The sequence below is a fragment of the Sus scrofa genome, chromosome 1 (genome assembly GCF_054392235.1).
Source record: "Sus scrofa isolate SSC_HxYL_T2T_F1_AM1 chromosome 1, Sscrofa_HxYL_maternal_Yorkshire_Landrace_v2.0, whole genome shotgun sequence".
NCBI classification, from domain to species: domain Eukaryota; kingdom Metazoa; phylum Chordata; class Mammalia; order Artiodactyla; family Suidae; genus Sus; species Sus scrofa.
This window is the reverse complement of record NC_139383.1, coordinates 265,506,334-265,533,795: the sequence shown is the minus strand read 5'-3', so window position 1 is coordinate 265,533,795 and position 27,462 is coordinate 265,506,334. Positions and strand designations below refer to the sequence as shown.

General features: G+C 49.2%; 1 protein-coding gene across 50 annotated transcripts in view; it reads right to left on the bottom strand.

Moving 5' to 3' along the window:
* Positions 1-27,462, bottom strand: part of ZNF618 (zinc finger protein 618) — a 195,387-nt gene that overhangs the window by 6,230 nt on the left and 161,695 nt on the right. For 11 of the 50 annotated variants that reach the window (XM_084993180.1, XM_084993246.1, XM_084993308.1 and 8 more), the window contains 4 exons: positions 19,905-20,144; positions 15,944-16,027; positions 13,884-13,928; positions 12,759-12,836 (listed from right to left, as the gene is read on the bottom strand). In XM_084993180.1, coding sequence (XP_084849306.1) covers positions 12,759-12,836; positions 13,884-13,928; positions 15,944-16,027; positions 19,905-20,144 — 447 coding nt within the window. The remainder of the gene's footprint in view (positions 1-12,758; positions 12,837-13,883; positions 13,929-15,943; positions 16,028-19,904; positions 20,145-27,462) is intronic. The other 39 variants (XM_084993223.1, XM_084993175.1, XM_084993235.1 and 36 more) reach the window with 7 other exon arrangements.

Here is a 27,462-nt window from a genome sequence, read left to right as displayed (position 1 = left end):
TACATAAAACAAAAGAGAGACTTCACAATATGTAATCTATAAGAAACCTATTTAAATATGAAGACCTGGATAAGTAAAAGGCTACAAAAGGTATACAACACAATCGGTAATGAAAAGAAAGCTGAAGATGTATGTGACGGTGTTAGAGAAAAAACAGATCTCAGAACAAAAAATATGACCAAGGGTAACAAGAGACCCTGAATAACAATAAAGGGGTGAAATCACCAGGAATATATAGGAATCCTAAATGTGTATGCATGTGACAACAGAGCATCAAAACCCATGGAACAAAAGCTGAGAGAACTGATGTAAGACACAGACAAATCTACGAGAAATTTCAATTCTCTCCTCTTAGTAACTGTTACTCTCATGAGAAAGAAAAAAAAAAAAAGACTGAATATAAATGAACAAAGCGTGGACAATATCAAGCAGTTGATATACATATAATTAGACTCCCAGAAAAAGGAGGTGGTACAGCAATTTTTTTTTTTTTTGGTCTTTTGTCCTTTTAGGGCTGCACCCACGGCATATGGCGGTTCCCAGGCTAGGGGTCTAATCAGAGCTGTAGCCGCTGGCCTATACCAGGGCCACAGCAATGCCAGATCTGAGCCGTGTCTGTGACCTACACCACAGCTCATGGCAACACCGGATCCTTAACCCACTGAGTGAGGCCAGGGATCGAACCCTCAACCTCATGGTTCCTAGTCAGATTCATTAATCACTGAGCTACGATGGGAACACCACAGCAAAATATCAAAATCATATAAAATATAGTCTTTGACCATAAATGAATTAAATTAGAAATCAATTAACAAAAAGATATTGGAAAACTACAACTATTTGAATATTGAACATCACACTTATTAATAATCTAAGGGAGATCAGAAAATTTTTTTTTTCTCTCTTGTCTTTTTAGGGCCACACCTGTGGCATATGGAGGTTCCCAGGCTAGGGGGCGAATCAGAGCTGTAGCTGCTGGCCTACACCACAGCAACACAGGATCCAAGCCACATCTGCAACCAACACCACAGCTCATGGCAATACTGGATCCCTTACCCACTGAGCAAGGCCAGGGATCAAATCCAAGTCCTCATGGATACTAGTCAGGTTCATTAACCATTGAGCCACGATGGGAACTCCCAGAAAATGTTTTGAACAAAAAAAAATTGAAATCATAACATTTCAAAATCTGTGGGATATATTTAAATAAGTGTTATTTATAACATTAAATAATTATACTGGAAAAGAAGAAAGGTTTAAAATCAGTGTTATAAAGCTTCTACCCTGGGAGATCTAAAGAGTAAGTTGAGTCTAATGTAAAAAGAAATTTTTATTTTTTATACTACAGATAAAAACAGAATGAATGAAACAGAACATTGATAAACACAAGAGAGAAATCAATGAACCTAAGTGAATTCATTGTGGAAATCAGCAAAATTGATAAACCTCTAACAAGAAAGATTTTTAAAAGAAGGACAAAAATTACTAAAAACAGGAATAAAAGAGGGGAACATCGCTACAGATGCTACACATTTTAAAGGGATTAAAGTGATTATGGGAGTTTCCATGTGGCGCAGGATCGGTGTTAAGGATCTGGTGTTGTCACTGCTGTGGCACAGGTTTGATCCCTGACTCTGGAACTTCTGCATGCAGTGGATGCGGATTTAAAAAAAAAAAGTATTAACAACTTTATGCCAGTAAATTCAACCACTCAAGTGAGGCAAAAGAACAAAACCAAAAACCCTACGGGATAAAAAGTACCAAAGTTGGAGTTCCCGTTGTGGCTCAGTGGTTAACAAACCCGACTAGGAACCATGAGGTTGTGGGTTTGATCCCTGGCCTCGCTCAGTGGGTCAAGGATCCGGCATTGCTGTGAGCTGTGGTGTAGGTTGCAGACACGGCTTGGATCCCACGTTGCTGTGGTTCTGGCGTAGGCTGGCGGCTACAGCTCCGATTTGACCCCTAGCCTAGGAACCTCCATGTAACGTGGGTGCGGCCCTAGAAACACACACACACACACACACACACACACACACACACACACACACAAAAAGTACCAAAGTTCACTCCAGAAGCGATAAGTAACCTTAAATCTGTTAAGTTCTGTAACTGCTAAAAAATTCAGTTCAGGAGTTCCTGTTGCGGATCAGCGGAAATGAATCTGACTGGTATCCATGAGGACACAGGTTTGATCCCTGGCCTTGCTCAGTGGGTTAAGGATCCGGTGTTGCTGTAAGCAGTGGTGTAGGTTGCAGACCAAGCTTGGATCCCACGTTGCTGTGGCTGTGGCTGTGGCATAGGCCAGCAGCTGTAGCTCTGATTTGACCCCTGGCCTGGGAACCTCCACATGCTGTGAGTGCAGCCCTAAAAAAAAAAAAAAAAAAAAAAAGCCAAAAACTCTAAACAAACAAATACCGTTCACAGTTGACATCATTTCTTGTAAAGAAAATTCCCATGTGGGTTCGCTGGTGAACTTGGCCAAATATTTAAGGAAGGAATGATACAAATTCTAAACAAGTTATTTTATGAAACAGAAGAGGAAAGAACACTTTCCAATTCATTTTATAAGGCTGGCGTTACCCTGATCCAGAACCAGAGAAAAACATTACAAAAAAAGAAACTACAAACCAATATCCCTCATAAATATATATACAGACGTCCCTAACAAAACATTAGCAAATGAAATATGGTAATATATAAAAATAGTAATACATCACAACTAAATGAAGTTTATCCCAGAAATGTGATAATCATAGAAAAACCAATCAGTGTAATTTCCTATACTAAGGAGGAAAAATTATCTCCATAGATATAAATGCACATTAAAATGTGACAAAATTCAATATCCGCTTATGATACAAAATCTCAGCAAACCAGGAAGAGAAGGAAAATTCCTCAACCTGATAAAGGACACCGAAACAAAAACTAAAGTACACTGATCTGATAGAAATAAATAGGATTATAAGGAAATACTAAGAACAGTAGTATTCCAACAAATTAGATGACTCGGAATCCACACCACAGCAGTGACAACGCTGAATCCTTAACTGCTAGGCCACCAGGGAAGTTTTCCAAGAATTAAATTAAGGAAATAATTCCATTTGTAATAGCTCCTAAAAGAATAAATTTACAAAAGAAGTATAAGACTTTTACATTTAAAATTAAAAACACTGCTGAAAGAAGACTTACCTAACGAAAAGGCATTCCATGTTCATGGACTGGAAGACAACGTGTTAAAGCAGCAATATTTCCTAAATTGATCTAGATTCAATGCAATCCCTACTAAAAGCTCTGCTCTCTTTTTTTACAGAGAGTGACACATGGATCCTAAAGTAATGGGACACTCAGATGAACAAAGCTGGAGGGCTTCGACTTCCTGATTTCCGGAAACAAGTTCCTAGAAAAACACAAACTACCAAAACTGATCAGAGAAGTAAAAAAAATGTCTATAGACCTACAGAAAAAGATGAAATTAGTCATCAAAACATTGGCCTTACAAAAGAAAAAAAAAAAAAAAAAAGCCTAGGCTCTAATGGTTTCACGGATGAATTCTATCATGTGTTAAAACAACTCTTCACAAATTCTTCCAAAATAGAAGAGGGGGGAACACTTCTCACATCATTGTATGAGGCTGGTATTCTTCTTCTTCTTTTTTTTTTTTTTTTGTCTTTTTTTGCTATTTCTTGGGCCGCTCCTGCGGCATATGGAGATTCCCAGGCTAGGGGTCTAATCGGAGCCGTAGCCACCAGCCTACGCCAGAGCCACAGCAACGCGGGATCCAAGCCGCGTCTGCAACCTACACCACAGCTCACGGCAACGCCGGATCCTTAACCCACTGAGCAAGGGCAGGGACGGAACCCGCAACCTCATGGTTCCTAGTTGGATTTGTTAACCACTGCGCCACGACGGGAACTCCTGGTATTCTTCCGATACCGAAACTAGACTAAGAAATCACAAGAAAAGAATCCAGAATCCACCATCCCCTAGGAATATGGACACAAACATCCTCAATAAAATACAGCAGACCAAATCCAGCAACATATAAATAAAACAGGTTATATACATCATGACCAAGTGGTACTTATTCTGGGAATATAAGGTTGACTCAACATACAAAAATCAATATCCTATTAATAGAATAAAGGAAAAAAAGCACATGATAATCTCAACAGATGCACAAAAATGATTGGATACAACCCAACACCCTTTCATGATTAAAAACACTCAACAAACCAGGAACTGAAGGGAACTTTTTCAACTTGATACCAAGGGCATCAATGAAAAACCCATTGCTAACATCACACTTAATGGTTAAACACTGACGACTTTCCTCTTAAGACTAGAAACAAGATAAGAATGTCCGCTCTCTCTTCTATTCAACAGGTATTAGAGCTTCTAGCCAGGGCAAATAAGGAGAGAGAGAGACAGACAGAAAGACAGAAAGAGAGAAGAAAGAAAGACAGAAAGAGAGAAGAAAGAAAGACAGAAAGACAGAAAGACAGAAGAAAGACAGAAAGAAAGAGAGAGAGAAAGAAAGAAATAGAAAGAGAGAGAGAAAGAAAGAAAGAAAGAAAGAAAGAAAGAAAGAAAGAAAGGAAGGAAGGAAGGAAGGGAGGGAGAGAAAGAAGGAAAAAAAAAAGAAAGGGTACCTAGACGAATGGAAGAAGTAAAATTATCTCTACTTACAGATTACAGAGGCCGTGATTGTGTGTACAGAAAATCCTATGGAATCCACACACACACACACACAACTATTAGAACTTAAAAATAAGTTCAGCAAGATTTCAGGATATAAGATCAACATATTAAAAAATCAAGTATATTTCTCTACATTAGCAATGAACACTCCAATTTTGGGGGGCCATACCCAAGGGCATGCAAAAGTTTCCAGGCCAGAAATTGAACCCAAGCCACAGCAGTGAAAAATGTCGAATCCTTAACCACTAGACCACCGGGAACTTCTCCAGAAATTAAATTAAGAAATAATTTGATTTACAATAGCTCCTAAATGAATAAAACACTTAGGAATTAATTTACAAGAGAAGTATAAGACTGGTACACTTAAAACTAAAAACACTGCTGAAAGAAGACGACGTAAATAACGGAAAGGCATATTCCATGTTCATAGACTGGACGACAAGCGCGTTCAAATAGCAATACTCCCAAAGTGATGCAGATTCAACACAATCCCTATCAAAAGTCCTGCTGACTTTTCTTGCAGATACTGACAAGCGGATCCTAAGGCAAGGTGAGGCAGAATAAATAAAACACTCCCGAAGGTGAAGAAAGCTGGAGGGCTTAGGCTTCCTGATGTCAAAGCTTTTGTAAAGCCACAGTAATTCAGACAGTGTGGTCCTGGGACAAAAAATAGACATAGAGATCAATGAAACAGAATTCCGAATCCAAAAACAGAGTTCCTGTGGTGACTCCATGGTAATGAACCTGACTAGTATCCATGAGGATGCGGGTTCGATCCCTGGCCCCGCTCAGCGGGTTAAGGACCTGGCATTGTTGTGAGCTATGGCATAAGTCACAGACGTGGCTCGGGTCTGGTGTCACTGTGGGTGGGGCTGGCAGCTGCAGCTCTGATTTGACCTTTAGCCTGGGAACTTCCATATGCTGCAGGTGCGGCCCTAAAAAAGAAAGAATGAAGTTGGATGCCTACCTCATACTACATATAAAAATTAACAGAAAATGGACTATAGGCTAAAGCTTATAACTTTCATTAAGAAAAGAGCTAAAACTATAAAACTATGTAAGTGCTAAAACTGTAAGACTCTCATTAAGAAAACAGGAGTTAAGTGACTTTGGGTTAGGCAATGATTTCTTACACATGACATCAAAAGTACAAATTATGAAAGAAAAAATAGTCTTCATAAAAAATTTTTGTGCTTCAAGACAGCATCAAGAAAGTGAATAGTGCAGTTTCCACTGTGGCTCAGGGGTTAAAAATCTGACTAGCATCATTGAGGATGCAGGTTTGATCCCTGGCCTCACTCAGTGGGCTAAGGATCTGGCGTTGCCATGAGCTGTGGTGTAGGTGGCAGATGTGGCTCGGATTCCAGTTTGCTGTGGCTGTGATATAGACCAGCAGCTGTAACTCTGATTTGATTCCTAGCCTGGGAACCTCCATATACTGCCTAAAAAGCATAAAAAAAAAAAAAAGTAAAAAGATAACTCACAGAATGGGAGAAGATATTCATAAATCATATATATATATATATATATATATGTATGTATCTAAAAATATAAAGCTCTCTTACAACTCAATAATAAAAATAATAAATAAATGGGCAAAGGATCTGATAAGACATTTCTCCAAGGAAGATATTTACTTCCCTTTTTTTTTTTTTTTAAACAACTTTTTTTTTTTTTTTTTTTTTTTTGTCTTTTTGCCATTTCTTGGGCCGCTCCTGCGGCATGTGGAGGTTCCCAGGCTAGGGGTCTAATTGGAGCTGTAGCCACCAGCCTATACCAGAGCCACAGCAACTCAGGATCCGAGCAGCATCTGCGACCTACACCACAGCTCACGGCCACGCCGGATCGTTAACCCACTGAGCAAGGGCAGGGACCGAACCTGCAACCTCAGGGTTCCTAGTCGGATTTGTCAACCACTGCGCCACGACGGGAACTCCGATATTTACTTCTTTATTAATTTTTTTTTCTTTTTACAGCTGCACCTGAAGCATATGGAAGTTCCTGGGCTAGGGGTCAAATTAGAGCTGCAGCTGAGGCCTACACCACAGCCACAGCCACAACCACAGCAGATTTGAGCCACATCTGCAACCTATGTTGCAGCTTGTGGCAAGGCTACATCCTTAACCCAGGGATGAGTGAGGCCAGGGATTGAACCAAGCATCCTCATGGCCACTATGCTGGGTTCTTAACCCACTGAGCCACAATGGGAACTCCATCCAAGGAAGACATTTAAATGGCCAATAAGCACATGAAAAAATGTTCAGCATCACTAGTCACCAGGAATACTCAGATCAAAATCACAATGAGGTAGAACTTAATGCGCTAGAATGGCTATAATCCAAAAGTCAGAGACTAACAAGTGTTATCAAGGATGTGGAGGAATCAGACTCCTCAGACACTGTTGGTGGGAATGTGAAATGGTGCAGCCACTTTAGGAAACAGAGGCAGGTCCTCAAAAGATTAAACAGAGAGTGCCCATGTGACCGGAATTTTCATGCCTAGGTACCTCCTTAATAGTTAAAAACATATGTCAGAATTCCCACTGTGGTGCAACGGGATTGGCAGCATCTTGGGAGCACTGGCACTCAGGTTCAACCTCCAGCCTGGCACAGTGGGTTAAGGATTCGGTGTTGCTGCAGCTGAGGCTTAGGTCTCAGCTATGGCTCGGATCTGATCCCTGGCCTGGGAATTCCATATGCCACAGGGCAGCCAAAAAGAAAAAAGAAAACAAGCAAAAAACCCCCCAAACACCAATAAAACCATATGCCACACAGGGACTTGTAACTGCACCCTCATAGCAGCTTTTTTTTTTTTTTTTTGTGGCTGCCCTGATACAGAGTTCCTGACCAGGGATCAGATCTGAGTTGCAGTTGTGACCTTTAACCTACTATGCTGGGCTGGGGATTGAACCTGCATCCTGGCACTGCAGAGATGCTGCCAATCCTGTTGTGCTACAGTAGGAACTCCCCTCACAGCAGCTTTATTCCTAACAGCCCCAAACTGGAGACAGCCTAAAGGTCCACTGGTCAGTGCATGGATAAACAGATTGTGAATATCCAAACAAGAGAATACAGCTCAGCAATGAAAAGAATTACAGGAGTTCCTGCTGTGGCGCAGCAGAAACAAATCCTACTAGGAACCATGAAGTTTGATCCCTGGCCTCGTTCAGTGGGTTAAGGATCTGGCGTTGCCATGAGCTGTGCTGAGGGTCGGAGATGCGGCTTGGATCTGGCATTGCTGTAGCCCGGCAGCTGTACCTCCGATTCAACCCCTAGCCTGGAAACCTCCATCTGCTGTGGATGTGGCCCTAAAAAGCAAAAAAAAAAAAAAAAAAAAAAAAAAAAAAAAAAGAATTATGAATATCAAGAACGATATGGATGAGTCTCAAAAGTATGCTAAGAGAAAGAAGTCAGACATAGGAGTTCCCTGCGGCACAGTGGGTTAAGGATCCAATGCTGTTCCTGCAGCAGCCTGGGTTGCTACTGTGGCATGATTTGATCCCTGGTCTGGAAACCTACAGACGCCATGGGCTTGACCAAAAAATAAAGAAAAATATAAAGAAGTCAGACACAAAAGACTACCATTTGCACAAAATTCCAGTAAAGGCAAAAACCACAAGAGAAAGCAGACAAGCGGTTGCCAGGGTGGGGGTCTGGGAAGCTTGGTACGAAAGGGAACTCTGGGGGTTGAAGGTAACCTTGTGCATTGTGCTTGTGATGGTGGTTAAACGACTATATGTTTGTTGATACCCATCAAACTGTACTCTTAAAATTAGTGAATTTTACTTATGTAAATTATAGCTCAATAAATCTGATTTTAAAATAGAGTAAAAAGAAACCACTAAAAGAGGCAACAGTGGTTAGCTTTAAGTGATGAGATTATAGCCAGTTCTTTCTTTTCTGACTTCTCTGCATTGTCCCAATGTCCTTTAATGAACAGATCTCACATTTAAACAAACACACATTCTAAAACGGAAACCAGCCATTGTTAACTTTTTCCAATAGAGTATGGAGAGATGGAAGTGCTGGATTTGAACCAGGCTCTGAGTGGCCATGCAGTGTGACCTCGAGTTAGTCACTTCCACTCTCTGGGCCTCAGTTTCCCCTCCTTCCACATGCTGGGGCTGGAGAGCAAAGCTACAGGGTGGCTCCCTCATTCTCTGCCTTTCTGCAGGACCTAGAATCAAGATGACTCAACCCTGAATTAGATAATGTCTAGTATGGCCGATTAAAAAAGGTTTTTTCCTTCTTATCTCGCATATAGCGCTGAGGAATGGCTGAGGTGCTCAGGAAATAAGGCTTCCTCCTGTGGCTCTCCCTGTGGACCACAGATGCACGTGCTCACGCACACGAACAGATACACAGACATGTGAAACAGGCTGGATGCAAAGCTGGAATAAAAGGCCGTCTCCCAGGGAGGGACCAGGTGCAGAAAGAAGGCGGTTGATTCTAGCAAGGGATGGAAAAGGAGAAACCTGCGTTATTTTGGTCTTAATTTGTTTTTTAATTTATTTTTTAGGGCCGCACTAGTGGCACGTGGAGGTTCCCAGGCTAGGGGCTGAATCAGAGGTACAGCTGCCGGCTTACGCCACAGCCACAACGATACAGGATCTGAGCTACGTCTGCGACTTACACCACAGCTCACGGCAACACTGGATCCTGAACCTACTGAGCGAGGCCAGGGATCGAACCTGCAACCTCATGGTTCCTAGTCAGATTCGTTTCCGTTGTGCCACGATGGGAACTCCTATTTATTTATGTTTGCTTTTTAGGGCCGCACACAGTATATGGAAGTTCCCAAACTAGGGGTCAAAATGGAGCTACAGCTGCTGGCCTACACCACAGCCACAGCAACTCGGGATCCGATCTGAGCCACATTTGCGATCTACACCACCACTCACGGCAACACTGGATTGTTAACCCACTGAGTGAGGCCAGGGATCAAAGCCACATCCTCATGGATACTAGTTGGGTTTGTTACCACTGAACCACAATGGGGACTCCCTCGGTCTTAGTTCAGAATGTGCCTCAGCCCTTAATACTTCACGCACTGCATCTCTGGAACCCTCCCCTGGCTGGTGGGCAGCGGAGATGAGCCCATTCTACAGCCAAGAAGACTGATGGCCAGAGAGGTGAAGGGGCCTCTCAAAGGGACAGGAAATCAAGCATGGCCATTCCTTAACCCCACCACTCTTGAGCTGCCAACTGGCTTGACACCTGGGAGCATCCCTGGGCCTCACTTAGCTTCGGTGCCCCGACTGCACTTGAAAATAGGCCGGAAGGGAGGACCTCGGAGGGGGGCTCCTGCTCCCTCATCCTCCACCCCACCTACCCTGCTGAAGACGGTGGCTGTTGAGAGCACAGGCTCTGCGGTTCACGGGAGCTCTGCAACCTGGTCGGATACTGCGGCTGCAGAACCTCGGGCAAGTTCCTTAGCCATTCTAACCTCGGGCTCCTCATCTTTATAGAAAGTGGAGCTAAGATGGGCACACTTAACACACAGAGATGTTCTGAGGGTCTGTAAGAACCCATGTGTTAGAACTCAGAGGATGTCAGGTCCTTTTTTAGTGCCACACAATTTGGGGCAAAGCGATTCTGTTCTCTGAGCCTCAGTTTCTTCATCTGTATAATGGGGAAGAGGACATCAGCCAGCTTGTTCAGGAGCCCCAGGGCAATACCCAGGCCCAGCACGCAGGACTCGCTCGCTCACTAAATGGGAGCTCCTCTCTTCAGCAGCCTTGCTGCCAAAACCTGCTCCTAAACGGTCGCCAGGGGCCGGGCGGGTTTTCCTACATGGCAGAAAGGAAGTTTATTAGCGGGAATTACCCTGTGCCATTCAGCAGCCTCTTAATGAGATTGGTGTTATTCGAGGCTGATCCCCCTTATCAGCAGCCCTGTGAACTGCGCAGATCATGACGCTTAATTTCTCTCTACGGAGTCAATCCTTTAATCCCAACTCAGCCTGGCTGGGATTCAGCCTGATTCTGCACTGGATTGCCGACGAGGCATTCTCTGCCCGCGCTGGACCAGAACAAAGCAGCCCAAAGCTCTTCTCGGAAAACAAGTCGGGATGTTTGGGGAGGTGGGGCCCCCACGGGTGCATCCTTGATTTGCATGTTAATTGGCCTCCGCCCAACTGCCTGAGGGACAGAAGCACGGGCACCCAGATTCTTCCCTCATTAGGGCTCAGCTTCCAGAAGCTGGCAGAGGGTTTCACAGGAGGCTCGAGTGGGGCTGGGCCCAAAGGGGTGTCCTGGGGCAGTGGTCCCTGGCGGCCTTTCAACTTGGGCCACTGCTTCCCCACACGGTCAAGTCTAAACACTCTGAGCTGCGTTCAAGCCCCTTCCTGGTGCAGGCTGGCTGCTGGCAAAGGCAAGCTGGAAGCAGGAGACAGATGAAGACTAAACTATGCAGGAGGGGACAGTGGGGGATCGTGGGTCTGCGTGCTCTTGTTTTAGAGAAAGAGACGTTCAGCCAAGGGGACAAAGCTTCCTGCCTGAGGCCACACGGTATGGAGACACCCGGGTTAGAGCAGGACTGGAACTCGAGGGTCACAGCAGCCAGCCCAGCCCTGCACAGATTTTAATGAGTGCGTTCGACAGACATCACCTGCCCCCCCCAACCCCAAATCACACGAGCGGGTGCCTAGAGTCCAGCGGATATGCAATAGCTTCAGGCTGCATAAAGGAACAAACAAAAAATGAATGAGCACGGGTCCCACGGACAGAACAGCCCCTGCCTACAGCGCGTCTAGCCCTGGAAGACGCTGTGAAAGAGTCACAAACCCAAGAGAGATACAAGCAAACAGCGAACAATAACAACCTGAGTAACAGCAGAGCTAACAGCAGCTAACACACACTCAGCCTCCTCTTGGACGTTTCTTCCCGCAGCCACCCCTATTTGGTCCTTACTGAACCACCCTCTGTGGCAGGCGCTGTTCTCACAGCATCTCCAAGGCCTCCGGAGGATTATCCTGAAGGAGGGGTGGCAGTGCCAGCGAGCTGCGCCCCCACATCCCCGTTTCCCTCGGCAGAGTGTCAGGCCGTCCCTGGGCAGTGCTCTGGACGTGCCCTGAACTTGAGCCCATGTGTGTCACTTGTGGTCGAAAGCGGTAAAGAAGTGTGCCTCTCTCCTTGCCCGCCAGGCAGAGAGCGGGGCCTCTGTGACCCAGGAGAGGGTGGCCACGCGTGAAGGAAGGGCTCTGGATCCCTGAATCACCACGTGGAAGGCTGCCTGCATCAGGCTGTGCTGTGACTGAGAAAGAAGTGAGGGGGTTAAACCGCTGAAAACTGGGGACTGACCTTTTAAAGCAGCGTCACCCTGCCGGACACATAGGTTAGATCAGAGGTCGGTGCTACTATGACAAAAACTTAAAATTGGAGGCAGGGTGGTCTAGGGAGGGAGCTGATATTAGAAGCGGAACAGAGGGCAACAGCTGATAAACAAGTTGTCTGGACTGCAGACTCCTGGCTGTAGCTCTGGGGCAGGGGTTCTCAAAGCGTAGCCCCTGGATGAGCAGCGGGAGTGTGGCCTGAGGAGCTGTTAGAAATGTAACTCCTAGGCCCCACCCCAGACCCAGGAATCTGGAATTCAGGGTGAGGCCTAGAAATCTGTGCTGTCATGAGCCTGCCTGGTGGCGCTGATGCATCTTCCATCCCACGTTGGAGGATGCTGCTTCGTGGGACTAGAACCGGGGGTTACAGTGAAAGTGGTGCGGCTCACCCCAGGCAGACAGTGGAGACGGCCGGCCCCTGGATCTCAAACCACTCAACCTCCACTGCTTTGTCTCTGTCCCACTCAGCTCCCAACTGGCCTCTAGGCTGCGGGCAGAAGTCACAACTTTTGGAAGCTGTTAGCTCCCCCCGCCCCCCCGCCCCCCCGCCCAATCTCTGGCTGTGGTCCCACAAGCCAGCTGCACCCACAGGCACAGACCGCCTGGGTTACACTGGACTGACCATGGATCAGGGTTCCCATGTCTCCTGAGAGAGTGGCCTGAGGCTGGCCCTGGCCGTCCCTGCCTCTTGCACGGCCCCTCGCCCCCACCCACCACGAGGCTCTTACCCGCATGGGACTGCATGTGCTCCAGCAGGTTGTTGTAGAACTGGAACTGGATCCCGCAGGCGCCGCACGTGTAGGGCTCTGCAGCAGAGAAACGGGGCAGTCGTTTTAGGAGCAGCTCGCACCCGGGTGCCTTTCAGCTGGGCTGCAGGCAGCTTTGGAACTGGGAACCAAACACACACCGGGGCGGTGCACTGGGCCTGTCTGCTCCCCTCTCACCAGCTAGTGAGGGAGAGGCGGTGGAGGAAGCGGCGAGGGAGAGAGGAAGACGGCAGATCAAGACCATCAAGGGCAACCAAGCGGCATTTAGCGCGTGCTCACTGTGTGCCGGGCACTGTTCTGGGCACCGGGGGAGGGTTGGGGGGGGGGTGGAAACGACACTAATGGACCAAGAGCTCTCTCAGGACAGCGGTCATGTGTGATGTGTTCCACGGCCCATCTCTCTGCCGGTGGAAGCACACAGACAGCACTGCTTGCTGCGTGAACACGTGAACAAAAGTAGGAATGAGCCGAAACAACAGAATGGACATGGAGGGCAGGAAAGAGAAGGGGAGAGGGGGCAAGAGAAAGGGCAGGAAGTGGAGAAGCACCGAAGGAGAGCTGGGAGAAGCCGGCATGAGACAAGGAAAGGGGCGAGGAGAGGCCAGGAGGGCGGGAAGAGTGAGTGACAGTGACGCAGGAACCGAGCACGGGTGCCAAGGACTGGGGATCTGTTCTCAGCGCGCCCAGCACTCAAGTCGGTGCCCGGCCTAAGGACAAGGAAGGATGAAGAAAGAGAGAAGGGAGCCAAGACGAGTAAGGGAAAGAGAGCAGGAGGATGGCGGAGATGGGGTTTGGAAGAGGGGTCCTGAGGCTGCTCCCTGCCATGAGCAGGAAGCAGGGTGGCCGAGGCAGGCTGCCCATGGTCACGACTCTGCCCGTCCCCTGTCCAAATGCCTCTACCCGCCTGGGCTGGGCCTCCTCCTGCTTCCACCAGCTGCTGGGTCTGCCTGGGACAGATGCTCTGCCCTGAGACAGATGGGGTCGACCCCGCTCAGATGCTCTGGGAGGTCTCTAGTATGTGGCCAGCCGAGTTCATTCCCTGCCCTGCCTTGCCCTCTCCAGCCCCCCGAGGGGACCACCACTTACTCTGTAGGACAGGGAAAGGATTGGAAATCAGGGGACTTGCAGTTTCTGCAAAAGAGAAACAGTTTAGCTCAGTCTCTTCCGGTTCTGATGCTCGGAGATGACTGTCTTTATTTTCTGTTCTTAAAAGGTGGCAAGCCAGGTGGACTCTCAACGGAGGGGGCATCTGGGAGGCAGGCTCCCATTCTAGGGTGGCGGGGGGGGGGTGCTGGGGCACAGGCAGGGCGAGACCAGCCACGGCCATCCCTGCAGGATACCCTCACGGCTCACAAAGTGAGCCCAGAGCACCAATGAGAAAATCTCTTTGCATGGCTGCCCTCTTTAGGACAGGGAGCTGGGAGCTGCTTGAGGTCCTGGCACTGGGGTGGGCATGTTTGGCATCAAACATCTGAGCAGCCAAGGGAGGGCTTCTGTCTGCTGGCAGCTATCCCACACTTCCTGGCCTTGGCAGGAGGTAGCAGAATGGGACCAGAGAGACGACACCAGGAACCCTGGCTCTACCATTAACAAGCTGGGGACCTGCAGCAACAATCTACCTCTCCTGAGCCTCAGTTTCCTTATCCAAGAGGTGGGTTAACAGTAACACCGACCCCCACTGGGCTGTGGTAAGGATGAAAACAGGTGAGACACATACAGCTCTGAACACGTGCCAGGCACACAGTAAGCGCTCAATAAATGGCCGCTGCCGGTGGGAGCAGCACGTCACACCATCATCCCCAATTCTGAACACTGGTTCTGGTGGAAGGAGAGGCAAGGGGGTGCCAGCCGGCTGGCTGAGAGCAAGGACTCCCAGGAGAGTTCTAGTCCGGGTGCTGCTGCGTATTCCTGTGTGGCCTTGTGGAGGGGCTGAGTGGGTTACAGTTTTCAAAAGGATGAGGCAGTTTGGAAAAGGATGAAGAGTTTGGAAAAGCCCTCTATGGTTTATAGGAGTCCGTCAACATTCTTGGGGCGCCCATGATGCAGTTCACTCCCTTTTTGGGGCACTTACTCATCCAAGCACCTGGATTACTTATAAAAGCAACCACCACCAAAAGGGCCTACAACGTGAGTGTGTAATCTATGCAGGACACGTGTGCTATTCCCACTCTACAGCGGACAAGAAATTGGAGAGGCAAGCCCGAGTCACCAGCCTTTAGATGGTGGAGCTGGGGTGGAGCCTCATCTGGAGCTTCGATCACTGTGTGGAAGCTTCCATGTTCAAGACTGTGCCCCTGGGTGTTTCCTAAAGCCCCTGACTAGTGGTCAAGCCACGTCCATCATCTGTCTATAGCCAGGCAGTGCCCAGCATGGTGCTGAGCACAGGCTGACACTGACTCTGATGAATTAAACTTCCACTGAGCCAAAAAAATGAGTGATGCCTTACCTTAGTGTAATGGAAGTATCAGAATTCTGTTCATACCTTTCCCTGGCTGACACCATGCAGAGAGTCTGCTGTGTCTTTCTTGGACGGAGGCTTCTTGTGATCCCCCATGGCCCTGCCAGGCTGGCCCCAGGTCCGGCTGGGGACAGTGGCCTTCAGCTGCTGTGTTCTAAAGCGCTCTAGGGCTCCATCGGGGTTCTGTAGGAGGCAGCCACCAGGGGGCGCCAAAACATCACCGAGAACCTTAGGCAAACAGATCTGGGCTGGTAGGATAAGAAGGGAACCTTTGCAGGTTCCCAGGTTCGAAGTGGGGCCAGAACTCAGGGCCTCTGGCTCTTAGGGAGCTGTCTCTACTGCACCTGCTCTGCCTCTCCTGAAAAAAAAATGTTTGCGACGTTCATCCTACAAACTTGGCAATGGCTCAAAGGGCGCCATCCAAGTCCATATATCACAAGCCATGAGGACGGGGGAGTTCCTCTCTCCATGAGAAAAAGACAAAAGAAGCCATAGCTGCCGAGATGCTCCTGAGGCCTCAAGGGATGTCCCTGGAAGAAAAAGAACCCTCCCACATCTGCCGGGCCCTGGCCGCCTTCCAATTCACTCCCTCCAGCCTCCTCCCAACACCACACCCATCACACCCCACAAAGAGCCCGGAGCAGATGGAGGCAGCAGCACAGGTCAAAGCTTCGTGGGGCACACTCACCGCTGGAGTTTTGGGAACTGCTGTTTGTCTCTTCAAAGTGGTTTTGTGCTTTGCCTTCTACCCTCCGACTGAAAGCGCTTTCTGCTGGGTGGGGACAGATGAGAAAGGAAAAACCATGGTGATTGGTCAGCACCAGGTCCAAAGGGAGGGGCACACCAGAGAGGGCTCAGAGGCCGGTCCGTGGGCACTGCCCGGGCCGCTGGGCTGGGTGGGCGCCAGGCTTTATGCTGGAGAACCGCAAACCACACAGGCTCTCCTGAACTGCCTGATACCCTGGCAGGACCCCAGGAGACAACCCCCTACCCCTGACAGTGCCCAGAGTGGGTGTTAGTCCAGGCACAGGGTGGTGGATGCGTATGTGATCTGGGAGCGCACACGAGATCCAGGTGACGGAGCAGATGGCAAACGGGCAGGGTTTCCCATTTTTGGCCCTTGGGGAGCCACGTGGGACATCAAGCAGTTTGGACCCGCCACTCACTACCCGGCCTGCCGGATTCTGCTGCCACAGGCCCTGCAAAGGGACAGGGAGGGTGACAGACTCTTCTCTGATGGTGGCTCTGGCAGAACAGGAGAGCCAGAGAGCTGATTCTGGCTCCATAAGCCGACGGGTGTCCTTGGGTGGCAGAGACGTCATGACAAGCAAACTGGGGCAGCCCCACCCTCTGGGAGGCCAAAGACCAGGTCAGGGCTGGTCAGCGTTCAACCGAGACAAGGGGCTGGTTCTCTGAGCGATTTCTGGGGTGTCTCTGCTGGTGGCGATTTCTGAGAGGCTCACCTTCTCCCAGCACCTGCCATAAACGCCGAGTGCAGAGACAGGCTCCACCCAGGTGGGAAACACCGATGTGGTCCCCACCCCCTCCTGCAGAAAGTACTGAGGACAGAACGTCTGAGTTGAAGGGAAGGGCTTTTCCAGGCTGCTCCTGGCACAGTGGGGACGCCGGCTGTGCCAGGAGATAAAGGCTCCCGGGAACAAGTCAATTGGGGTGAGCAGTGCCCCAGCCCTTTCTTAAGGAGAAACAACTTGCATGAGGGTGTCAAAGACTCTGACGAGGTCGACTGGAGAGAGACCCATTTTGCTCGATTTAACCCAACCTCCCCCAGTATAATTAACTGGCCACTGAAGCCTGTTTAAAAACAAATCAGATTCCTTCATATCCCTCAAAGATGGGGATCCTGGGAACCCACTGTGGGATATGCCACTATCCCCCAGCCCACTCAATGCCAGGAGGGCAGTGCTTTGATTGTGGGGGCTGGGTTTCCAGAGAGTCATCGGGGTGATGGGAAAGGCAGCCAGAGGTGGCTCCTATAGACCCTGCTCAGGTCCCCTGTCCCCAACCCCAGCAAGGCCTCCCGAGGCAGCCTGCTCTTCGCAGAGGCCGCTGACAACATCACCAGCGAGACCCTCCTTTCTGCGTCTGTGAAATGCCTGGACCGAGAGGGACACATCTGCCCTCTTCAAGAGACCATCTGTAAATTGGCAGAGAAAGCCCCTCAATTCTTTGTCTAGGGGAAAGGGGGGTACTCATTTATGAAGCACCTACTACGGGCCGGGCGCTGGTCCAGATGCTTTATATCCGTGGTCTCTCTTAATCCCCAAGAGCCTTACGAGGTCCCTGCTGTCATTCTCATCTTACAGGCAAAAACCCAGAGGAAAGTGAGGCTGCCAAGTTTCTGGGGCTGGCGACATTCCTAACCCTCTCAAGCCGGCAGAATAAGGAGATTTCATTCGTGGGACAGACGCTTCCTCCCTGACAAAGTCTGTGCCAGGGAAGCAACTCCTTTCTCCATTTGAATCCTCATGCATGCAGGAGCTTGGTTACCCATCTGTGGAGGATTCTGGTGCCGCCTGACCAGTAAGTATATGGGTGGAATTTGGCACAACTGAGGTTACAAATCCCCCCCCTTTTTTTTTTCTTTTTTAGGGCCGCAGGTGTGGCATATGGAGGTTCCCAGGCTCGGGACTGAATCAGAGCTACAGCTGCTGGCCTATGCCGCAGCCACGCCAGATCTGAGCCATGTCTGTGACCTCCACCGCAGCTCCCTGGATCCTTAACCCAGATCCACATGGATACTAGGATACTAGTTGGGTTCGTTACCCTTGGGTCACAGGGGGAACTCCACAGACTCTTAAAATTAGTTTCCCATGGCTCATCTGCTAACGCAGATTTTGACCAGCTTTCCCTGCCATAGGCTCCTCTGGCTGTAAAGCAGTGAGGGCAACATAGGGGACCCCCCCCCACAGGACGCACGCACACCCAGGAGGGGCTGCCTATTCTAGCAGGATGGGGGCAGGAACGATTTCCAGCTCTAATATGCAGGCTCTGGCTGGCAACCTGGTGACCTCTGCGCTGTGCAGCTGGTAACCCAGGAGTGACACCCACCACGAGCCTCCCGGGTCACATAAAGGTAGCCAGAGGCAGGCCCCATCACTGGCTGGATGCCTGCTTGGAAACACAGGGTTCCACGAGCCGCCATAGACCACACAGCCCCTGTAGGCAGTTCTCTGCGGAAACCGCAGATACAAAAAGCAGCCACAAGGTCCAGAGTAAAAGCAACACCTGAAAGCCCCGATCCCATTATTTAGCTGAGCCACCACCAAGGAGCCCGTGATGCCCAGACTCTTTCTAACTAATTTATGATGGCTCTTGCCCCAGAACAATGGCTACTGGCTCTTCTCTACACAGTACCTGCAAAGCATTACCTTCAAGGCTGATGAACTACTTACTCTCCTTTTGGGAGATCCAAGCACAGTAAGCATAGCGTCGAGCATTTCTACAAACCACGTCCTCGCTCCTGATTGCGTCCCGAACCAGGGTAAAGGCAAACACAGCTGACCAGCTGGCTGTCATTGGTCCAGCCTCTGCGTTCATTGAACTGAGTTCTCAGTTTGATCGCTTATACATGTAATGAGTGGCTCGGGGCCTCCTGAGGGCGTCTGAAAGGCCTGGAGTCCCAGAAAGACCATGTCATTACCCCACCCCCACCCCCCACATCTAGGGAGGAGGACCAAGACTCTTTTTATCCAGGCACGCACCAGGATTCCCAATTAGCTGGCACTCAGCACACAGTATGTCTTTACAGTTTTCCCGGATAACCGAGAAGAAATGGCTGCTGTTCACCCTTCGGGAGCCTGAGCCCCTCTCTGCATAAACTCAGAAGGCCCTGGAGCTGGCCTCTGTTGGTTTCCCACGAGGCTATGGCTCATGGAGGGGTTTCACGGGTAGCACTAGGTAGAGGGAGGCTCCCAGGCAACCACTCTTCTGCATGGCGAGCAGCACTTCGCAGAAGTGAGTTTTGAGACGGGCTTTTCTGAAGGATGGGGGATGCGCGCTCATGCCAAGAGAGTCCAGGCAGGTGATGGGAATGGATGGACTGGGCTGGATGTGAGACAGACAACGGTGTGATCACAATGAGAAATGGCACGTGCCACATGGCCCTTGTGTTGGGGGGCAGGAGGGAGCGACGGGGACGGCGGAAAACTGGAGAGCACCCGCTCTACTGAAGCGGGCAGCGGGGCCTCGGCCCCAAGGCAATTGCTGTCCTGTAGGAAGGTGGGCCCAGGACCGCTGGATCTGACTTTTCAATGTCAGCTACAGATCAAGTTTCATATAAAAGCTCCTAATATTCCAACATTGGCAGTTCAGTTAAAAGAGTTACACCCCTAGGCCATGACTTGGGGAAAAAACAGTCTCCTGCTTAAAAAAAAAAAATATTGGTTTGCAAAATCCTCTGGTACAACCCTCCGATTGAGGGTAAGAAAACCTAGATTCAGAGAGGTTAGGGGGCTTGCCATGGTCACAGAGCCCATCAGAGGCAAAGCCGGGACCCAGATGTGTCCCAGAGAGCCAGGGGGGCTCCACCCTCGTTCTTGCGAGGGAACAATGACCCCGGGCACAGCTGTGGCAGGTGGGGAGAAGGGCGGGAGTGGAGGAGGTGTGAGAGTAACATAGGCCACTGGTACCTGCGGTCGCCTTGCTTGCTGGAGATCCCGAATTTGGAGTGCGGAACGTCTGGGTTTGGGTGGCTGGAGGAGTGCGGTGTAAGAGTGTGGCGCATCGGACCACGGAGGCCGGAGCCTTTTTCCCCGACTGGTTCGTCTGGGTCTTCGCTGCCACGAAGCGTGGAGACGGGGAGACCTCTGGATGCGAACACTCAGAGCCCGTGTCTGGATCGTCCGGTGGCTCCCACCCGGGGGCGGTACCTGAGAGGGTCACGCTCTCAGTCCCCGAGGGCCCTCGGAGCTGGCCGAGTACGGGGCCTCTCGGGTCACAGACCCCCACGCTCGAGGGGCAAAATTTCTTGAGAGCAAAGGCTCTGGCTCCCACGAGGAGCCCAAACAAGTCTGGGAGCCTAGAACCTTCTCCAGCTTCTCCTCGAGGAAAGCCTGATTGGCAGTTCACATGCAGCATCACCTGGAGGCCACTGACCAGCCCACTGGGTGGGTCGCCCATAACCCCTGAGCAGCCCAGGCTCTAAGTGTCTAAGTACTCAGCCTGGGACCCATGCTTGGGGCACCTGAATTTGTCACCTCCGGGCCAAGTGCATTTTCTAGATGTTTGGTCCATCAGCCCCTTTTCCTTCCAAGGCAGGCTGGCTCGGAAGTAGTGACAACAGCCAGGCAGAGACGTGTGGGATTGATTGGTGGGGGAGGGGAATGGCAGAGGGCCCCATGTCCCCAAGGTCTTAGGGGAGGGGGCTGGCGGTGCTCCTGGGCGCTGCCTGGGAATCGATATTCTCAGGAGACAGAGCTCAACCCAACGCCTGATGCTTTAAAGGAAAATAGGGGCAGCAGCTCCCTGGTGGTGTTTGGGGCAGCTTGTGTCACATTTTCTCAGACCTCCTGCCTCCCTCACCTGAATTCTAGAGTCACTGAGAACCGGGGAGAGGGTGGGGCAGGCTAACCCTTGGGTCTTCAGCTTGGGTGGCCTCCTTCATGCTGCTCAGAGATGTCATTATGAGCGGCAGCAAGCCCCTCGATGTGGCCATGGTCCCACGTTCAACCCAAAGGGTGGGGGGCAGCGGCCTCATTCAATTGCAACTCTCGCTGAAGGTGTGAGCGGACCAGGCCTCGAGAGAAGTGATCCCATCACTGTGACTGGGACCCACGGGACCCACAGGCATCGGGAACCATCCTGCCACAGAGCCTGGCCTGAGCCTGGGAAAGACCTTGCCCTGCTGGCTTCCGTATACCCTCGCTCCCAGGCCAACGTCCATCCTGGGCATCGGACATTGCACACACGGCTTTCAAAGCCGAAAATGAAACAGCCGCTCCCCAACCCTCTGCCTCTGCCCACTCCTGGCAGGTGGGGAAGCCCAGGTCCTGAGACGCAGCAGGCAGAGCCTTGGCCTGGGTCTCACACGGCCCGAGGCATCCTTGGGCTGGCCCCTTCTCCCTCTTGGGGGGGTCACTGCCTGTCCACCACAGTGGGGTCTGGATGCCAGCAGCTGGGGATGGGGAGTCTTCCGGGCACGGCCCCTTACGCACACCCCCCACCTGCCACCCCCAGCCCCGGGAAGGATCCCCTAGGGCTTGGTTTGCGGGGCACACAGGAGTCCCTTGAGGCTCTCCTCATGCCCCAGTTCTCAAGTCTCAATCCTGAACTGAAGGGGCGCCCTGGAGAGAAGGGCATTCTGTCTGCTCCCCCCCTCCCTCCCTCCCTTTCAGAGCCAAGAGCCTGGAAGGCCCCCAGGCCAACCAGAAGGGTGGCTCATCTCACAATTTCCAATTTTTTGTTTTTAGCCAGAGAATAGACCCACACCTCAAACTCTGAGGGAGGCTTCCAGCGTCCCAGCTCTGAGCTCTCCCCTGGCTCCCGAAGCACAGCCTGGGAATCACAGCCTGAGGTTCACGGTCACGGAGCCAGCACGGAGCTCGAGAGTGAGGTCGACCCACCTCCCAGTCCTGGATCTGTCACCTCTCGCCTCCGGGCTCTTGGACTCCTGATTTCTCCTCTCGGCCTGAGTTCCCGCACCTCATCTCACCTCTGCTGATAAAAGCGAGACCCCCTCATCCCTGCGCCACCCACCTCACAGGGGTTTTGTGAGAATCCACACAAATCATGGAAGCGCCCTGCATGGTAAACCACTCTTCCAAGGTAAGTGGTTATGACCGGCATTTTGGGGGGGATCAGGAAACCAGGCCCCTAAATGGTTCATACGCTTAGAACCACCCAGAAACTTAGTGCCGGGATGGGACAGGGGCTCAAGCCTGCCAGCTTCTCAAGGAGGCCTTTGCCCAAGGCCAGGAGGTCCCCTTAGGGACAAACACACACCCTGGAGACCCTGGCACAAGGAGCGAGAATTTCTGAGCAATGAATGGAGCACGATGCCTCCCCCCCCCAGCTTTACTAGGCGACCCTCCAGATCAGGTCTTTTCATGGCCTGTGATCTGGCTGCCACAATTCTGGCATTCTGTGTGGGAGGGCCCCTCCTTCCCTCTGGCAGGGAGCTCGGGACCCCCAAGATACACAGGATACAAAAAGCCCCAGGGCTCCTCCTGCTTGCTCTGGCCTGGGACCTGCCTACCTCTTGCCTCTCAGTCCACAGCGTCTGCTCGCTTTCAAGCTTCATGGCCTTTCCTCGTGCTACTCCCTCCGCCCGCATAGCCTTCCCTCCAGTTTCTGCCTCCATCACTACGGCGGGGCCTACACGCCTCTGCCTAAACATCACTTCCTCGAGCAGCCCTTCCTGACACCCCACGTGGCCATTCATCTTTCAGGCCCTCCTCTCTGCCCTTCCAAGACCTGACAGCCACCACGAAGGACACAGGGTGTGATCCTGTGATGGGTGTCTCCCTCGCCAGTATCCAGTATGTTCTGTGAGGGTAGGGATCCTGTCAATTTGGCCCAACCATGCACTTGTGCCTGGCATATTCCCTGACACGGAGGAAGAATGTTCGAAAGATATGATGGGACCAGGGGTCAAGGCATGAATGGGTCAGAACTGTTTAAATTGAGCACAGCAAAGATGGGGTACCTGAGGGAAGACAGAAGAAGCTCACTGGCGTGTTATCCCCTACCAGCCGCAAGGGTGTAAAGCAGACAGGGACGAAGAGGCTCAGAGAGGTATGGGCGCCGCTCTGGGGTCACAGAGCAGGTCGGGGCTGAGCCAAGATGCACATCCCAGGGTCCTAAGTCATTTCACTTAACAGTTTGCTCCATGTGCTGACCTTCCCACGCGGAATGTTTTCAGGCTGGAATTTCTACCAGGGCTCTCGGCAAGAAAGGAAGAAAGCGTGTCGGATAGACAGGTTGACTGTTCTAGGAAGAAATGTATGAGATACTTACACATAAGAGATATCTGAAAATAAGACGGGGTCTCTTCTTTCTGTAAAGCTGAAAATTTAACTGGAACACACACACACAAAATTCAGAGAACATAATAAGGATTCAAGAAAGGTAACCAGGCAGCTGAGAGGGAGAAAAGACCAGAGGATCCCCCTGAAACCTTTACTCGGTACAGGGGCTGGAACTGCACTGGAGGCAAAAGGGAATAGGGTTCAAAGGCTGGAGGGGGTGGAGCTCCTGTCGTGGCTCAGCGGAAACGAATCCAGCTAGCATCCATGAGGATGCAGGTTCGACCCATGGCCTCGCTCAGTGGGTGAAGGATCTAGCATTGCCCTGAGCTGTGGTGTCAGTTGCAGACACAGCTCGGATCTGGCGTTGCTGTGGCTGTGGCGTAGGCTGGCAGCTACAGCTCTGATTTGACCCCTAGCCTGGGAACCTCCATATGCCACAGGTGAGGACCTAAGGGGAAAAAAAAAAAGACAAACACACACAAAAAGGCTGGAGGAGGGAATGAATGGGTGATGTGATGCAAGAGGAACAGAACTGAGCACCCCTGCTCACGGATTTTAGTCTTAGAACAAGAACTGGAGACCTTACACTCTGGCCATGATGGATACCTGGCAAAGGACTAGCCCTCCTCTAGATTCAGTTGTAAAACTGGACCAAACACATGGAACAAGAATGGTCAGACCTTGAAGGGTAGATGGGGCGGGACCGTGATTCATGGAAGAGCTGCTGTGAGCCTGTGATCACTCCAGCTCTTGGCCAGGACAGACCACAGCACAGAGGTGGAGCTTGAAGGATGCACTGCAGTCTCACTGAGTGGACAGACAGTGAACAGAGTGCAGGGCTTCTGAGGTGTCTGAAAGTTGCAGGGCGGAATAACAGGGATGAGGACATCGTGCAAAAAAAGGAACTCCAGACATGTGCAGAGGGGCCCCTGGAAGTCTCTGGCTCCAGATCAAGCTGTGCAGAGGGAGCTGCTGCAAAGACTGGCGGCCAACAGCTACTGAGGGGCAGGGAGCTGAGTTCGGACTCGAGGGTGCACAGGTGATGAGATGTCTGAGTTCCACCTGCCACTCCCGCAGCCTATGGAAGTTCCTGGGCCAGGGATCGAATCCGAGCCAGAGCTGCAACCTACACCACAGCTGCAGTGCCGGGCCCTTAACCCACTGTGCCAGGCCAGGGGTCAAACCAACACCTCCACAGAGATAAGCTAGATCATTAAACCACTTCGCCACTGCAGAAAGTCCCAGAGGAGAGATCTTGCTGAATACCTCAGGCATTCAATTGAGACCCAGAAAAGACATGCCTCAGAAAGATACTAACCCGAGAATAAGGACTGCTCTAGAACTGTCCTAATACAGCTTTAAAACAAGCCTTTGAAGTATCAAGTTGATATGTAAATAAATGAATTGCCTGTCAGAATAAAATTCAACACTTTTTAAGAGAAAACAACAAAATCCAGATACTCAACAGCATAGCATCCACAGTGTGCAGCACAGAATAAAAAAGTATTCATTAGGTGAAGCAGGAAAATGTGAATAATAATCAAGAGAAAAAAAAATCAACAGGAACATAAAGAAATGACAGGGATGATGGAATCAGCAGACAAGGACCTTAATATAGCCATCACAAATATGCTCAAAGAGGAGTTTCCATTGTGGCTCAGGAGGTTATGAACCCAACTAGTATCCATGAGGATGCAGGTTTGATCCCTGGCCTCGCTCAGTGGGTTAAGGATCCAGTGTTTCTTTGAGCTATGGTGTAGGTCACAGACATGGCTCAGATCCTGCATTGCTGTGGCTGTGGCATAGGTCAGCAGCTGCACCTCTGATTAGATCCCTAGCCCAGGGAGTGCCACAGGAGTGGCCTTAAAAAAAAAAGGGCTCAAAGATTTAAAGGATAACAAATATAATGAAGAAAGAAACAATGCAGGAACCAAGTGGAAGGTATGGGGATGAAAAATATTATTGCTGAAATGAAAAATTCACTTGATGGATATTTCTAATGAAATAAATTAGACACTGTAAAAGAAAAAATCAGTAAACTTGAAGACAAGACACTAGAAACTATCCAAACTGAAACAGAGGGGACACAAGGTTGAAAAACTGAACAGAGCTTCAGTTGATCTGTAAACATCAGAAAACAAACACATATGAAATTAAAGTCTCAATAGGAGGGGAAAGAGATTGGGAAAGAGAAGTATCTGCAGAAAAATTGGCTGAAAATTTTCCAAATTTGACGAGAACTATAAACCCACTCATCAAAGAAGCTTAGTTAACTGCAAACAGGATAAACACAAAGAAACTATACATACTCAAACTGCTGAAAATCAGTGTACAGAGAAATATTTAAAAGCATTCAGAGAAAAGAGACACATTAAATATAGAATAACAATTAGAATGTTCTCTGACTCTTCATCAGAAACAATCTAAGCCAGAAGGTAAAGGAAAGACATTTTTAAAATGCTGAAAGAAGAGTTGCCCTTCTGGCTCAGTGGATGAATCTGACTACCATCCATGAGGACAAAGGTTCGATCCCTGGCCTTGCTCAGTGGGTTAAGGATCCAGCATTGCCATGAGCTGTGGTGTAGGTCACAGACGTGGCTTGTATCCCGCATTGCTGTGGCTGTGGTAGAGGCCAGCAGCTACAGCACCAATTAGACCCCTAGCCTAGCTAGGAACCTCCAGATGCCGTGGGTGTGGCCCTAGAAAGCAAAAAAAAAAAAAAAAAAAAAAAGCTGAAAGAAAAATTCCTCAACCTAGAATTTCATATCCAAAGAAAATATCCTTCAAGAGAAAAGGTAAATCTTCAATTAAGAGAATCTTTTATCAACAGACTTACAATTGTAAGAAATGTTTAAGGAAGTGCTCAAGGAATAAAAGAAAATCATAATAGAATTCAGATTTACAAAGATGAAAGAAAAGTACAGAAAATTTTAATATGTGGATAAATATAAAAGGCATTTTCTTATTTCTTAAATACTATTTAAAGCAAAAAGAATAATTATTGGGTTTATAACTTGTGTAGATGTATACATATGATAAAAATAGCATAAGAACAGGAAGACAGTAAACAGAAGTATACTGTTATCAGATTCTTGGATTATGTGTAATGTGTTATAATTAAACTCATGACAGACTACAGTACATTAAAGATGAATGTTATAAACCACAGGGTAACCACTGAAAAAAAGAAGTAGTGCGAGGAACCTAACAGAGGAAACCAAAAAGAATTTTCTTTTTGGTCTTTTAGGGCCACACCTGCAGCATATGAAAGTTCCCAGGCTAGGGGTCGAATTGGAGCTGTAGCTGCCAGCCTACACCACAGCCACAGCAACGTCAGATCTGACTCGAGTCTGTGACCTAAACCTCAGTTTACGGCAATGCTGGATCCTTAACCCAATGAGCGAGGCCAGGGATCAAAACTGCATCCTCATGGATGCTGGTCAGATTCGTTTCTGCTGCGCCATGAGGGGAACTCCAAACATTCTTGATTAATAGTAAAGCAGACAAGAAAAGTAGAAAAAATGAGGAATAAAAACAGACGGGACAAACAGGAAAAATTATAACGATAGTAAATTTAAAACCAACAATACCAATAAATTATGTAATTAATAATTAAATGTAAATGAATTAAACACTTCAATTATAAGATCAAGAACAAGACAAGGATATCCACTCTCACTACTTTCATTCAACATAGTTTTGGAAGTCCTAGCCATGGCAATCAGAGAAAAAAAAAAAAGAAATAGAAGGAATCCAAATTGGTAAATAAGTAAAACTGTCACTGTTTGCAGACGACATGATAATATATACAGAAAATCTTAAAGATACTACCAGAAAACTACTAGAGCTCATCAATGAATTTGTTAAAGCTGCAGGATACAAAATTACTATGTTAACAATGAAAGATCAGAAAGGGAAACTGAGGAAACAATCCCATTTACCATCACATCAAAGAGAGCAAAATACCTAGGAATAAACCTACCAAAAAGAAGCAAAAGACTTGTACTCTGGAAACTGTACGACCCTGATGAAGGAAGCGGAAGATGATGCAAACAGGTGAAAGAATCAACACTGCCAAAAGGATCTACTACCCAAGGCAATCCCTCTCAAACTCTCAACAGCGTTTTTCACAGAACTAAAACAAAAAGTTTTTAAATTTGCATGCAAACACAAAAGACCCCAGAATGGCCAAACCAATCTTGAGAAAGAAGAACAGAGCGGG